The sequence below is a fragment of the Neoarius graeffei genome, chromosome 28 (assembly GCF_027579695.1).
Source record: "Neoarius graeffei isolate fNeoGra1 chromosome 28, fNeoGra1.pri, whole genome shotgun sequence".
Lineage (NCBI taxonomy): Eukaryota > Metazoa > Chordata > Actinopteri > Siluriformes > Ariidae > Neoarius > Neoarius graeffei.
In genome coordinates, this window is record NC_083596.1 from 6147728 (window position 1) to 6164265 (window position 16538).

The following is a 16538-nucleotide window of genomic DNA, read 5'->3' on the forward strand; positions in this document are numbered from 1 at the left end:
CAGACAGCACATGATGGCATAAACTCATCACCTGTCAGCTGGATGAGCTAATAACAAAGATAATTCATATTCAAAATGAGAAAACTGGTCACAGACTAAACCAGGAAGTCCAACTTGAAACCACAAGTAACACAGAAAAACAGCTCTGAAATTATAAACGCATGGAAAGACTTCGCAACATTTCAGAGACACAGTGGGGGATCAACAGGCAAACGGATCAAGAGCTACGACAAAACAGCAAGCAAGTGATGGAACAGGGGGGAGACAGGATCAAAACAAAACCTTCAACATATAACAATTGTCACCATGGGAACCATGACGTGAAATCGGAATCTATTATCGTTATATTGAATGTTGTTGAAAAATCAGCGAAACAGGTTCCTGTTCTCAAAAAATGGCAGAAAGTGTAAAGTTAGCGCTTTAGCTTGAGGGTTTACATGGTAGACTCCTCCCACAAATAATAAATAAACATTTCCTTCCTTTCAGAAGACTTCAACATGTCAGTGATTACACATGAATTTTAATCCATTTATGTGGCACGTCCACTGGCCGAGTCCCTGAGTGAGGTGTTACTACGGTAAGAAATGATCCACGTTCTGGAAAATGAATCAGCAGTGAATGAATCAGAATTGAAAATTCAGTAGCGAGTGAGAGAGAGAGAGAGAGAGAGAGAGAGAGGTTTGAGTCAGTTACACACTCGATGGAGAATCTGTGCAAGATGCATAAAGACTGTAAACTGAATTATAAGAATTATCTTTTAACTAAATGATGATTGAGATTTAATTCTGCACTCTGACATCATCCTCGTGTTAGTCACTAAAGCAGAGAGAGAGAGAGAGAGAGAGTCAGTCTGAGGGTCTCGGGAGGGGAGAGATGGAGTCAGGGTGATGAGTCAGGTGATTAGTGAGGAAAGGACACATTGACTCTCTCCCACTGATGAAACACAGGAGGTGAGAGAGAAACCGCAGCCTCGCTCTCGTCACAGCGCGCGATTCACAACGAGCCCATGAGCAGAATCTGAGCAGGGACATCATGGTCGAGAACAGGAACCTGCTGTGAGCCGAGATTCACGTCCAGCAGTGTCACTTCACATGTCTGCCTTTAATCACAGCACACTTTAATAACATGTGGTGATGGAAGTGATGAGGATGACTCAACTCATTTACTGAATTAAGAATAAACATCCAGGCAGGGTGTACTGCGTAACGGAAGAGCATCTGAGACTGAGATATTACTGGTATAATAAATAAATAAATTATTTATATATATATATATATATATATATATATATATATATATATATATATATATATATATACAGTTAGGTCCATAAATATTTGGACAGAGACAAAATTTTTCTAATTTTGGTTCTGTACATTACCACAATGAATTTTGAACAAAACAATTCAGATGCAGTTGAAGTTCAGACTTTCAGCTTTAATTCAGTGGGTTGAACAAAATGATTGCATAAAAATATGAGGAACTAAAGCATTTTTTAAACACAATCCCTTCATTTCAGGGGTTCAAAAGTAATTGGACAAATTAAATAACTGTAAATAAAATGTTCATTTCTAATACTTGGTTGAAAACCCTTTGCTGGCAATGACTGCCTGAAGTCTTGAACTCATGGACATCATCAGACGCTGTGTTTCCTCCTTTTTAATGCTCTGCCAGGCCTTTACTGCAGCGGTTTTCAGTTGCTGTTTGTTTGTGGTCCTTTCTGTCTGAAGTTTAGTCTTTAACAAGTGAAATGCTGCTCAATTGGGTTGAGATCAGGTGACTGACTTGGCCATTCAAGAATATTCCACTTCTTTGCTTTAATAAACTCCTGGGTTGCTTTGGCTTTATGTTTTGGGTCATTATCCATCTGTATTATGAAACGCCGACCAATCAGTTTGGCTGGATCTGAGCACACAGTATGTCTCTGAATACCTCAGAATTCATCCGGCTGCTTCTGTCCTGTGTCACATCATCAATAAACACTAGTGACCCAGTGCCACTGGCAGCCATGCATGCCCAAGCCATCACACTGCCTCCGCCGTGTTTTACAGATGATGTGGTATGCTTTGGATCATGAGCTGTACCACGCCTTCACCATACTTTTTTCTTGCCATCATTCTGGTAGAGGTTGATCTTGGTTTCATCTGTCCAAAGAATGTTCTTCCAGAACTGTGCTGGCTTTTGTAGATGCGTTTTTAGCAAAGTCCAATCTAGCCTTTTTATTCTTGAGGCTTATGAGTGGCTTGCACCGTGCAGTGAACCCTCTGTATTTACCTTCATGCAGTCTTCTCTTTATGGTAGATTTGGATATTGATACACCTACCTCCTGGAGAGTGTTGTTCACTTGGTTGGCTGTTGTGAAGGGGTTTCTCTTCACCGTGGAAATTATTCTGCGATCATCCACCACTGTTGTCTTCTGTGGGCGTCCAGGTCTTTTTGCATTGATGAGTTCACCAGTGCTTGCTTGCTTGCGCTTTCTTTCTTTCTTTCTTTCTTTCTTTCTTTCTCAGGATATACCAAACTGTAGATTTTGCCACTCCTAATATTGTAGCAATTTCCTGGATGGTTTTTTTCTGTTTTCGCAGCTTAAGGATGGCTTGTTTCACCTGCATGGAGCGCTCCTTTGACCGCATGTTTTCTTCACAGCAAAATCTTCCAAATGCAAGCACCACACTTCAAATCAACTCCAGGCCTTTTATCTGCTTAATTGAGAATGACATAACGAAGGAATTGCCCACACCTGCCCATGAAATAGCCTTTGAGTCAATTGTCCAATTACTTTTGGTCCCTTTAAAAACAGGGTGGCACAAGTTAAGGAGCTGAAACTCCCAAACCCTTCATCCAATTTTAATGTGGATACCCGCAAATGAAAGATGAAAGTCTGGACTTTATGTCCATGTCTATTATACAACTATAACTTGAATATGTTTCAGTAAACAGGTAAAAAAACAAAATTTGTGTCAGTGTCCAAATATATATGGACCTAACTGTATATACACTCAACCACAGACTGCGTACACGGCACAGTGAAGAGTACAACGACCAGCGCAGGGGATTTAACTCATATAATAGTCCTGATCGATTATTCATTTATTTATTGTAATGTTTGGATATGGACTAAATAGGACAAAGTGGAATAAATAAATAAATAAATAAATAAATATGATATTGAAATTATGGTTAATTAGTAACTTATTTGTTTGTTTACTTCTCATCTCATCTCATTATCTCTAGCCGCTTTATCCTGTTCTACAGGGTCGCAGGCAAGCTGGATCCTATCCCAGCTGACTACGGGCGAAAGGCGGGGTACAGCCTGGACAAGTCGCCAGGTCATCACAGGACTGACACATAGACACAGACAACCATTCACACTCACATTCACACCTACGCTCAATTTAGAGTCACCAGTTAACCTAACCTGCATGTCTTTGGACTGTGGGGGAAACCGGAGCACCCGGAGGAAACCCACGCGGACACGGGGAGAACATGCAAACTCCGCACAGAAAGGCCCTCGCCGGCCACGGGGCTCGAACCCGGACCTTCTTGCTGTGAGGCGACAGCGCTAGCCACTCCACCACCGTGCCGCCCGAAATCATGGTTATTTATTAATTTGTTTGTTTCCTTATTTTACTCAAAATAAATCAATAAATATTACACAGTGAAAGAAAGAAAGAAAGACAGAAAGAAAGAAAGAAAGAAAGAAAGAAAGAAAGAAAGAAAGAAAGAAAGAAAGAAAGAAAGAAAGAAAGAAAGAAAGAAAGAGCATGATATTGAAATCATGATTATTTATTCGTTTGTCTGTCTGTTTGTTTGTTTGCTTATTTTACTCAAAATAAAATCACAGTGAAAGAAAGAAAGATATTGCAATCCTGATTATTACTTTGTTTGTTTGTTTATGTTCCTCAGAAGAATGTTACATAAATAAATAAATAAATAAATAAATAGTAAAACAATAACCATAACTGATTATCTCATCTCATTATCTCTAGCCGCTTTATCCTTCTACAGGGTCGCAGGCAAGCTGGAGCCTATCCCAGCTGACTACGGGCGAAAGGCGGGGTACACCCTGGACAAGTCACCAGGTCATCGCAGGGCTGACACATAGACACAGACAACCATTCACACTCACATTCACACCTACGGTCAATTTAGAGTCACCAGTTAACCTAACCTGCATGTCTTTGGACTGTGGGGGAAACCGGAGCACCCGGAGGAAACCCACGCGGACACGGGGAGAACATGCAAACTCCACACAGAAAGGCCCTCGCCGGCCCCGGGGCTCGAACCCAGGACCTTCTTGCTGTGAGGCGACAGCGCTAACCACTACACCACCGTGCCGCCCTAACTGATTATTATTACTATTATTATCACAACTATTTATATTGTTTGTTTATTTATTGATTTGTTTATATTATTATAAATAATCATCACTTATTTATTCAGGCATTTTTGTTTTTATTTTTAGTACTAATATATTTTTAAAAGTCCGAAAAAATAGTACTAAATTCATAAAAATATAAACGGGCTAAGAGTAAAAAATTATCCTCATTATTCTCTTGAGTTAAATGAACTGCTTTTGGTTTTAATCTCTAACTGAGTGTCTTTTAAATGTGAAATCTAAAAAAACTTATCATCAAAGAAAGAAAGAAAGAAAGAAAGAAAGAAAGAAAGAAAGTTTGTTCATCTCGTACCCGTATTAATAAAAAAATTAATAAAAAAAGACAAGAAGAAATCGGCAGTATGCAATTACAGTTTTTTTCAATTGCTTACACACAAAACCTTTATATATTACACTATTTCTAAACTCTGTCACTCAAACTTCACAACTCCACCTCAAATCAGCAAAACCATAAACTAATTCTCAGCCTTGACACAGTTTTCAATTTAGCTATTCACTTTCTACAAATCAATACACACAATTCTCTACCTAACACACGAAAATCTAACAGGAATTAACTTGATTTCCTATTTCAAACACAGCCAATCAAAATGCCACACTTATTCATCAGCGCCTCAGACTATGTCCTCATATGTGCAAACAATAATTGCTTTAATGAACGCCAACCAATCACTGCCTGTCATAGGCCTATAAACAGGGTAAAGGTCAAGTTATCAGTCTTGAACAATGGATAACAACAATGCAGAGAGAGCCAGGGGAGTCAGAGGAAGGCACAGAGGAGTTCGGGTTCGTGGAGGACGCTTTGGAAGGGGAGCAGGAAGAGGACGAGGACAAGTTGAAGGAGGAAGGGACAAAGAACCAAGAAGAATAGTCTCTGATGAGAATAGGGCTACTCTGATTGATCACGTGATCAATCATGGGTTGACCATGAGAGAGGCTGGACTCAGAGTTCAGCCCAACTTGAGTCGATTTACAGTGGCGGCCATAATTCGAACTTTTCGAAATGAGAACAGGTATGCAACAATCAACAGTACTGTAATGTACATGTAATAGCCATTCCTGCATAGCTGTAAAATACATGTCTACTATTGTAGCTCCAAGCATCCATTTTACTGCACTACACTGTATGAATGGTCACAGGGCAGTACAACCTTGACTTTATACAGCACTCTTACAGTACTACTGTATTTCTGAATTTTCTAGAGTGGAAAGACAACAGTATCATGGAGGACAAGGTCGTATATTTTCACAAGAGCAGGAGACCGCAATTGTGAATATGGTTTTGGCAAATAATGCCATTAGAATCTGTGAGATTCAAAATCATATTTTGGAAGACATCACCATATTCAACAATACTGATGCTGTTAGTCTATCTACGATACATCGGGTCCTCCAGAGGAATCAGTTACGGATGAAGCAGCTGTACAGGGTCCCATTTGAAAGAAACTGTGACAGAGTCAAGAACTTGCGGCATGACTATGTGGAGGTATGTACATAGCACTGCCAGTACATCAGACTTTCACCTGCTGAGACAGACTATTGTATTGTGCGTATCCTAATCTATTCTTTTGTCCAATACAGAGAATTGTGAAAATGGATGCCCACCCCATCCTCCATGAATACATTTATGTGGATGAGGTGGGATTCAACCTCACAAAGTCAAGACGGAGGGGGAGAAACATCATTGGACAGAGGGCAATTGTCAATGTCCCAGGCCAACGTGGAGGAAATGTCACCATGTGTGCTGCCATAACACAGAATGGTGTCCTGCACCACCATGCAACACTTGGCCCCTATAACACTGGTCATATCCTAACATTTCTGGACAATATTCATGGTATTCTTGCTCCAAAAGAAGAGAATCCAGAACAGGCAAGATTTGTGGTTATATGGGATAATGTCAGTTTTCATCGCTCCCAGCTGGTCCAAAATTGGTTTGTCAACCATCCCCATTTTTCTGTTGTCAACCTGCCTCCATATTCACCATTTCTTAACCCGATCGAAGAATTCTTCTCAACATGGCGTTGGAAAGTGGATGATCATCGTCCCTATGCCCGCCTTACACTTATCCAGGCAATGGAGGAAGCATGTGGTGACACTGATGCTGCTTCTATCCAAGGTTGGATACGCCACACAAGACGATTCTTTCCTCGATGTTTGGCAAGAGAAAATATAGCATGCGATGTTGATGAAATATTGTGGCCAGACCCAGCCCGGAGGAGAGATTGATCCTAAATACACACCCAACTTGCTCTCCCCATCAACACACACACACACACACACACACACACACACTTTTTCATAAATGTCTATTTTTTGGTTGTTGTATCACCATATGTGGTGGTTGGTGTACTTTGCTTTCTTTTTTTCTTATATGCTGTACAATACTGCATTCACAACAGCAACTGATTTATTCAGAAAATTAAATATTTTTGGTTCCAATATTGCTTGTGTTGACTTCTATTTGCATAATACTGTATTTTCATTCTTGTATGGCAATATATAAAAAAAACATAAAAACAAAAGAGCTTTAGATTTAGAGCAACAGTGTGTAAATGATATACACACGTATGTGATACTATAGGAAATGTGTTTATGATGTGAGACAAATGCTTGCTTTTGAGGTGTGTTTAGAATATTCTGAATACTGTGTTTCATTTCGCAGGAGATAGGGCGCTTTTTGCATTTCGTGTGAGCAATAGTTGGATTTGTGTGTAAAGTTTTGAGAAAAAGACACAGAGCTTTGAAAATGTGTGTAAGCAGTTGAAAAAAACTGTAAAGCTGATAAAATCAATTAAAGAAGCCAAACAAAGTGTGTGTGTGTGTGTGTGTGTGTGTGTGTGTGTGTGTGTGTGTGTGTGTGTGTGTGTGTGTGTGTGTGTGTGTGTGTGTGAAACAGCTAGGAGGAGAGGCTGACATGATTAATAAATTCACACATGCATGTGCACACACACACACACACACACACACACACACACACACACACACACACACATCACTGAGAGTAAGTAATCAGTGGTCCATTAGCAGAAAGGCACAGACAGATTTATTAAAGTCTTTAAATCGATAGTGTAAGCTCATGACCCTCGTCTGCACACAACACACTGATCATGAGACGCGACCGTTCGGGCTCAGACTGAGTTTCTGTAATTATACAGGAGAAACACTGGAACATGGGAGCAGATTAGGATCACTTTCTACTACAGAAGGTGTGTAGAGCGACAGGTTTCACACCTACAGCGTCGCCTCAGGAGGAGAGAGAGAGAGAGAGAGAGAGAGAGAGAGGGTGATGGAAAGATCAGTGATATGCGGTGAGAGGAAAACAATCATTGATACAGCTGAGCTACTGTTTCCTCCCGTGTTTTATTCCTCTCATGCCGCAGCACTGTAGTGTATAATAATTACAATTCACCAATTATTTTTTGAAATGAAACGCCACACTTTTTATCCATTTATAGCTGCAGTTAAAAGTTATCACCGAAGTGACAGCAGCTGGAAAACAGTCACTGCGCTGTCTTTCCTACTTCCTGCTTTCCCTCTGACACTGGAGACTCCTTCCATCAATGTGAAATAAACATCACCCTACACTAAACTTATATTATCTTTAATATCAATGTTTTACTTTCCTTCTTCCATGTAATAGTTGTGGAACGTCCAAAAAAAAACATGTTCCGGTTTTCACTTGTGTTATAAACTGCAACAATAAATACAGTCCACATGCTCTGGTTAGGGTCTCGTTCATAAAGTTAAAAAGACAAAATAAATGTTGCTTATGATGTTAATGAGAAACTAAAAAAGAGCAACGAGTCCTTTGTGGTTTGAAAAATGACCGAATGATTCAGATGGAGATAAAATACCAACACTCGGTAGAGAGAATAGCTCCACCAAGCCAAGGGACGTACTGTACTATCACCATCAAACTCAAATCACTTGATCCGAGAATAAGAATAAAGCTGTCCACCAAATTTGATCCAAATCCATTCACTACTTTTTGAGTTATGTTGGAAACAAACAAACAAACAAATGGAGGCAAAACGTAACTCCTCCAACACAGTTATTAGAGGTAATTAATCCCATATAAACAGGGCTTTATGACTATTACGACTATTTGATTGAAGACTTAGTACAAAGATAAGGTGTATGAACACAGATAATACAGATATTACAGATAATGTGTACTAAAGAAATATATTTCACAGTTATTCCATGAAATGGAGTCGTACATGAGCCGATAGCCGACAAGGAGCGTAACACCAAGTTATCTATAATCCATGTACGACAAGATTGAGTGGAATAACTATTTTATTCTATCCACATTCACTGGATTTTGAGAAACAGAGCATTTTTATTTTTAATTTTTGCAAATTCAATAAATAAAAACTTTATACAAAATGTCCTACAAAATAATTTCTACTTAAAATGTTAACAAACCAGCGAAATGACAGGAGCAATTTGTGAAAAGTGCAACAATAATAATTCTTGAAAAATAAAAATAAAAATACGTTCTTACCATCAAATACTTTCATTCCATATTTTGTTGCTTTTTTTGTATTTTTTGGGAGGTTTTATTTTCGAGTAGTTTTTATTTCGTCCTCAGTTGGTTCAGCAACACGCGCCACAATTTTGTTTTTCTCTACTCACAGTATATGAGCAGATATCCTAGAAGTAGAGTAGCCAATCAGAGCGCACAATTGCTCATATCCAGTGAATGTGGATAGAATAATTATTAATATCTGCTCATCTGCTGGAGCTGTCTGGTTGTATGAAGAAAACTGTATTATTAAAACATTTTATTATGAAATATTTATCAATTTAAATATTCTTTTTGTTAAATTTAAATTTAAAAAAACCTTTTGTTTCATTTTCTTAATAATATTAATTATTTACCCACTTTTGTAAAGGTTGGAATAAAATATAATAACCTATTTACAAAAATATTCAGGGGCGGCACGGTGGTGTAGTGGTTAGCACTGTCGCCTCATAGCAAGAAGGTCCGGGTTCGAGCCCCGTGGCCGGCGAGGGCCTTTCTGTGTGGAGTTTGCATGTTCTCCCCGTATCCGCGTGGGTTTCCTCCGGGTGCTCCGGTTTCCCCCACAGTCCAAAGACATGCAGGTTAGGTTAACTGGTGACTCTAAATTGACCGTAGGTGTGAGTGTGAATGGTTGTCTGTGTCTATGTGTCAGCCCTGTGATGACCTGGCGACTTGTCCAGGGTGTACCCCGCCTTTCGCCCGTAGTCAGCTGGGATAGGCTCCAGCTTGCCTGCAACCCTGTAGAACAGGATAAAGCGGCTAGAGATAATGAGATGAGATATATATATTAGTTATTATGCCTTCGCGTTGTGTTGCCAGCTTTTGCTCCAAAACCTACAAGGATGGGGTAAGTTTATTCAAGTTTCCCAGAGATCCCGAGCTGCATGCGTCCGTCCTGTGCTCTGAACACTTCGATTTGGATTGTTTTGACACCCTTCCCAGCTTAAAAGAATCTCTTGGGTGTTCAGTTCAGCACAAACGTGTGTTACTACCATCAGCAGTGCCTACACAGTGTTGCCAGATTGGGAGGTTTCCCGCCCAGTTGAGTGGTTTCAAGTGCATTTTGGTGGGTTTTGAACATATTTTGGGCTGGAAAACATCAGCAGTATCTGTTGCCAGATACTGCTGACGTTTTCCAGCCCAAAATATGTTCAAAACCCACCAAAATGCACTTGAAACCGCCCAACTGGGCGGGATTCCTCCCAATCTGGCAACACTTCCAGTATTCCGGAGGGGATCTACTAGTAGCTATGCCGGATCCAAAAACAGTCCTCCTGTCAGAACATGTGTTGTGAAACGACATAAGATAAAGGTACGTAGAGCTATAGATTCTACATAATAATCATAAATGTAATCATAAAGTCGGCGTGATATCAGTCATGTATTTGCTTGTGAAAGCTTGCGGCTTTCATGTAACTGCCGCCTAGCAACGAGAGGCAAAGGGTAAAGAGGGTAGGCTATCATAGATTCTATTCGGAAGAGATCAACACAATTCTAGACTCCCAGAAGAGGAAGAGCTAGCACTAGAGAGTTCACCGGCGTTTTCATGCGCCATTTCCATTGAGTAGAACCAGAGTAGAACAGCCAGTGAACCGCAGCATGTTCTTCCGCTGACGTCACAACATGGCCGCGAGCCACGGACCCAGTTTTCTTGCGCTGTGCAATTAAAAGTTGGATATTTGCGTAATAACAGCTTCTTTTCACGTAATTATAACAGAAATCTAACATGTTTGCCATGTTGTATAGTTTATTTAAGAAATTGCATAGAGTCATGTTCGTGTCATCAGCCCTTTAAGTCAAAGTACTGAAGTACTTGCTTTTAAAAATACTTAAGTATTAAAAGTACATTTTCTGTCAACACTTACAATACCTAACTGCCTCTGAAGCAACGTACTGGGTTTACTGACTAGCTTGTAGAACCTGTAGAGCTGAAGCGCCACCTGACATGCTCGCAAACTCTTTTCAAACTCGAAATCATATTGGGTCGCTAATGTTACTAGAAAAGAAAGATTTCTACATTCTGTTTATTTGGCAAGATTATGCTAAAACATATTTCTGAAAGGACTTCAGATAAGTTAACGTTATTCATGTTAGTGTGTAAAAATGGAGTTATGCTAACAGTGTCCAAGTTAACTAGCTATGTGTTAATGTTAGCCGTGGACAAGGCGATGGCAACTTGGCGGGCAAATCCATAGAAAGTCATTTGCCTAACCAGACTGCACAGCTATTGCAATGATATCGCTAGCTCTAAAAGCACAGACAACTTCATTACAAGCTTTCTCTTGGAATAAAACGTTTACATCCCTCAATATGCTTCTGCAGGTTGGATGGCGAGTTTTTGTAGGCCGTGATGTGGTTCATTTTCAGCAAACGAATCAAAGATTTAAAATGAAACGAATCTTTAATCCTTTCAGAAACTGAAACATGGTTTCTAGGTATTGCCATGAGTGTGTGCATTCCTCAGAAGAACCGCCTCCTTCCATCAACTGATCGTGTTCAAATAATGCTGCTGAGAAATCATTGAACTTGATTTTATCCAGTCTATGGGCATGACGTGACCCTAGTGATTACTGATAGACTGTCTCAGTGTCACCTGCGAAAAAACCAATCACGTTTTAGAAAAGAAAAGAAAAAAACACCCACTTTCAAAGCCGCTTCATAGTAACGAGTAATGAGGACCTTGATAGAAATGTAGTGGAGTGAAAAGTACGATATTTGCCTTTCAAATGTCGTGAAGTTAAAGTCATAAGTTTCCAACAAAAATAATACTCAAGTAAAGTACAGATACTCAACAAGTGTACTTAACTACAGAACTCAAGTAAATGTACTTCGTTACTGTCCACCTCTGATTTGTACCAAACTTCACATGAAGCTCCAAAACACCAAAATACAACTTTTCATATTGAAAACAATCCCTGGTTGATAATGGAGTTATTCAATAAATTTTTTTTTTTTTTCATGTCAAATATCGAATGCTCACACAAAGGTAGATCATGATACTGACTGTATACTGCACCAGAAAGAAAGGGGAGGTTCTCCTGAATCAGATACTGTAAAACACTTGATCGACTTGTCTCTATGAAACGAAGTCCAGGTGTTTATTTGCGTAGCCCATGTCCGCTTTAGAGGGTTCTTAAAGGTTTTGTAGCCAAGAATATGGATTTATTTCACTATTATTTTCAAAAATGATATTTTCTGGTGCCATGGAGCTTCCTGTTCCTGAACTGAACGCATTCGGTCTGAGTTCATGTTGGTACTTGGACCCTTAAACAGTTTCAGGGACCCCTCAGGGTGTCATTTTGAGATCCAGTGGCTTAAAGGACTCTATTCTGGCTCGCTGACTCAAAGCACTGTGAGTGAGTCCGAGTGTTATGTTCAATTCTGAGAACGTGCCCAGATAACTGAAGTCCAGATTTCTGAACTTTCTGGAATGAAACAAAGCCACGGAATCTGATCAAACGTTCCATAGTGGAGTAGCAACGTTCATAAAACATCTCAGGCACAGCTAGACCACACCCACTTCTGGTTTAAATACAAAAACAGCTGTGAAACAAAACAACAAACAAGCAAACAAACAAACAGAAGCCTGGAACAGAGAGAAAAGCAGGAACAATCGCTTCCTGATTCAAGCGCAGATAAAACAGACAGCTCAGCGCATCTCTCTTTCATGTAAAGAGGAGGATGAGAGGAATAATTAAGAGCAGGTGTTGATGAGGGAAAGCTTTCTGCATACTAATGAGCCACGGCTTTATACAGCATGTGCTGGAGTTTTCACTGATGATATACACGAGCCTTTTCATTGCTGTTGTTGTTGTTTTGCCTTAAATACCACAGAGAGAGAGAGAGAGAGAGAGAGAGAGAGAGAGAGAGAGTTTAAAGCCCAGGAAAAAGAAAAAAGAGAAGATAGTTCTATAATGTGCATTAATTATATAGCTGAATAATAATAATAATAATTATTATTATTATTATTATTATTATTATTATTATTATTACAGCTAAAGAATGCAGATTTGCTTTGAAAAGGAGCTAAAAATAGTTTAATTTAATTAAAAATAAAAATAAAAATAATTTACTCAAATATTTTAATTTAATTCTGAACATTTTGAAAAAAACATTTTTTCCAACTGTACATAAGTTTATAATGTTGTAACTTTTTTCAGTTGAACAAACTTTTAGAACAAAAAGTTAATAATTTTATACATAATTTTTGTCTCCAGTGAATCTACAAAAATAATTTATTTAGCACGAATTAAGCATTTTTTCCCAGTTTTACAGCAGTTAAGGATTCAGAATGTTATAACGCTGTATTTCACATTTCAGAACTGTAATTCATTAAATAAAAGATTTAAAAGATTTTGATAAAAGTGTGAAAAATGTTGAGATGGTCACGGCGCTCAGCCCATTTTAATTTCCCTGAGGGAACCCTCCCAAAGGGATCAATAAAGTTTTATCTAATCTAATCTAATCTAATCTAATCTAATCTAATCTAATCTAATCTAATCTAATCTAAATATAATATCAGGAGCTGTTTCATCATCACTGACAGCTTAATAATGATGCGCAAGGCAGGATTATAATCAATCAATCAATCAATCAATCAATGTCAATTTTATGGGCTCTATATATTTAAATTACATTTAAGTAATTAAATTTTTTTTAAGTTTTAAACCTAAAAATAAAGACTTCTTGTTTAAAAGGTGATTTTACAAATTTACATGCCCTGTGTCCAAAATCACTCACTACTCACAATAGAGTGGACTATATAGTGAGTTCGCCATTTTGTAGTGCTGTCCGAATGTATAGTGAGAACTGTTACACCCTTCGTATATAGTGCACTCAAGGTATCCCACAATGCATCATGAAAAGTAGTGTACAACCGATGGGCACTGACCAAGCAATATATACCATCACGCATTGCGGTCACGCCGAAACAAAAATGGCAGACGACAGAATAAAAGTCAGAGTGCAGAGTGAGGAATTGATCAAAAACCTCAAATTTGATTTAATAAAAGGCAACGGGAAAGAAGAAAGAAAGTATTCAGCCTTGATTTAAAAGAACTGAAAGCTGCAGGTACTTTGTATTGATTAAAGTGAGAAATACGCTCAGTATAATATGGATTTATCACAAAAAGACATGCATGTATTTATTATTTTTGAAAACCCACCAGCCGACTGATCTGGCATGTTTTAATTGTGTGACAGTAATGACATAAATATGGCGTGGCAGAGTAGTGTCCGAAAGAGTTTTTTCATTTTACCAATGAGCTCATTATATAGTCCTCTATACAGAATTCCTGAGATAATGAGTAGGGAGTAGTGAACAAGTGAGTGATTTTGGACACAGACAATCACATATAAAGAGACTGTAATGGAGTGTGTAAAGAAGTGTGTAATGAAGTGTGGAGAGGAGTGTGTGATGGTGTGTGTGATGGTGTTCATGTGTGACGGTGTATGTGTGCGTGATGGTGTGTGTGAGACAGAGTGTATCCGTGTGTGTGTGTGGAGAGAAGGTGTGTGTGTGTGCCAGAGAGATGTGTGTGTGTGTGTGTGTGTGTGTGTGTGTGTGTGTGTGTGTGTGTGTGTGTGTGTGTGTGTGTGTGTGTGTGTGTGCACCAGAGAGATGGTGTGTGTGTGTGTGTGTGTGTGTGTGTGTGTGTGTGTGTGTGTGTGCACACCAGAGAGATGGTGTGTGTGTGTGTGTGTGTGTGTGTGTGTGTGTGTGTGTGTGTGTGTGTGTGTGTGCCAGAGAGATGCTGTGTGTGTGTGTGTGTGTGTGTGTGTGTGTGTGTGCCAGAGAGATGGTGTGTATGTGTGTGTGTGTGTGTGTGTGTGTGTGTGTGTGTGTGTGTGTGTGTGTGTGTGTGTGTGCACCAGAGAGATGGTGTGTGTGTGTGTGTGTGTGTGTGTGTGTGTGTGTGTGTGTGTGTGTGTGTGGAGAGAAGGTGTGTGTGTGTGTGTGTGTGTGTGTGTGTGTGTGTGTGTGTGTGTGTGTGTGTGTGCACCAGAGAGATGGTGTGTGTGTGTGTGTGTGTGTGTGTGTGTGTGTGTGTGTGTGCACACCAGAGAGATGTGTGTGTGTGTGTGTGTGTGTGTGTGTGTGTGTGTGTGTGTGTGTGTGTGTGTGTGTGTGTGTGTGGAGAGAAGGTGTGCGTGTGTGTGTGTGTGTGTGTGTGTGTGTGTGTGTGTGTGTGTGTGTGTGGAGAGAAGGGGTGTGTGTGTGTGTGTGTGTGTGTGTGTGTGTGTGTGTGTGTGTGTGTGCACACCAGAGAGATGGTGTGTGTGTGTGTGTGTGTGTGTGTGTGTGTGTGTGTGTGTGTGTGTGTGGAGAGAAGGTGTGCGTGCGTGTGTGTGTGTGTGTGTGCGCGCACCAGAGAGATGGTGTGTGTGTGTGTGTGTGTGTGTGTGTGTGTGTGTGTGCACACCAGAGAGATGGTGTGTGTGTGTGTGTGTGTGTGTGTGTGTGTGTGTGTGTGTGTGTGTGTGTGTGTGTGTGTGTGTGTTTACCTGCTCTGTGGGGCTGATCGTCTCTCTGCACTCCAGCTGCAGCTGTTTTTCAATGTTATCACTCAGGCATTGACACACTCTCGTCTTCTGTTCCAATGAGTACGCCTCCAAACTCAGGAGACAGTCACACTTCTACAGGGAGAGAGAGAGAGAGAGAGAGAGAGAGAGAGTGAGAAATTGAGGTCACAAGTAAAAAAGATTGATCCAGAAAGAAAGGGAGGGATAGAGATTGAGAGAAAACAGAGAGGCAAAAGGTGACATGTGATAGAGTGTGTGTGTGTGTGTGTGTGTGTGTGTGTGTGTGTGTGTGTGTGTGTGTGTGTGTGTGTGTGTGTGTGAGAGAGAGAGAGAGAGTCAAAGAAAAAAGAGACAGAGAGGAAGAAAGGGAAAGAAAAATAAAGTGAATAAAGCTGAAACAATGAGAGAGAAATCAGAGAGAATGAATGAACCAGGTGAGGAGTGAAAGAAATGTGAGTGAAAGATGGTATGACGAGTGAAAGAGAGGGATAGAGAAAGAAATAAGCAGAGAGACAGACAGAAGATGAAAGAATGGGAGGATCAATCAGAGTGAGATGGATTAAGAAAGAGTGAGAGATGGAGAGAGAGGGAGAGTCAAAGAATAAAACTAAAAGAGTGGAAGAAAGGGAAAGAAAAACAAAGAGAGAAAAATGAGAGAATGAGTAAAAGCGGTGAGGACTGGAAAGACGAAAGGGAGGTACTGTAAAAGCGTATGATGGAGAGAGAAAGGTTTGGGAGAGATACAGGAAGAAATGAAGAGAAAACAAATCGAGGGTTATGATTGAGCACATGAGAAAAAGAGGGAGAGATAGAGGGAGAGAGAGAGTCAAAAAATAATAAAAGAAAGGGGGGAAGATACAATGAATGAAAGACAGACAGAGACTGAGAGTGAGAGAATGAGAAAGGGAAAAGGGGTGAGAAAAAATAAAGAGAAATGGAGAGTGAAGGAGTGAAAGATGAGAGAGAATAAAAATAGAATAGAATGCCTTTATTGTCACTATACACATGTACAATGAGATTAAAGCATCTCCAATAACAGTGCAAACAGCGTGGAGAGAGAGAGAGAGAGAGAGAGAGAGAGAGAGA

The 16538-nt window shown here is 39.8% G+C and overlaps 1 protein-coding gene across 2 annotated transcripts in view; it reads right to left on the minus strand.

The window, feature by feature from the left end:
• The window catches only part of rgs3a (regulator of G protein signaling 3a), a 244983-nt gene that overhangs the window by 135689 nt on the left and 92756 nt on the right, over positions 1-16538 (minus strand). For both annotated transcript variants that reach the window (XM_060912131.1, XM_060912129.1), the window contains one exon: positions 15435-15566. In XM_060912131.1, coding sequence (XP_060768114.1) covers positions 15435-15566 — 132 coding nt within the window. The remainder of the gene's footprint in view (positions 1-15434; positions 15567-16538) is intronic.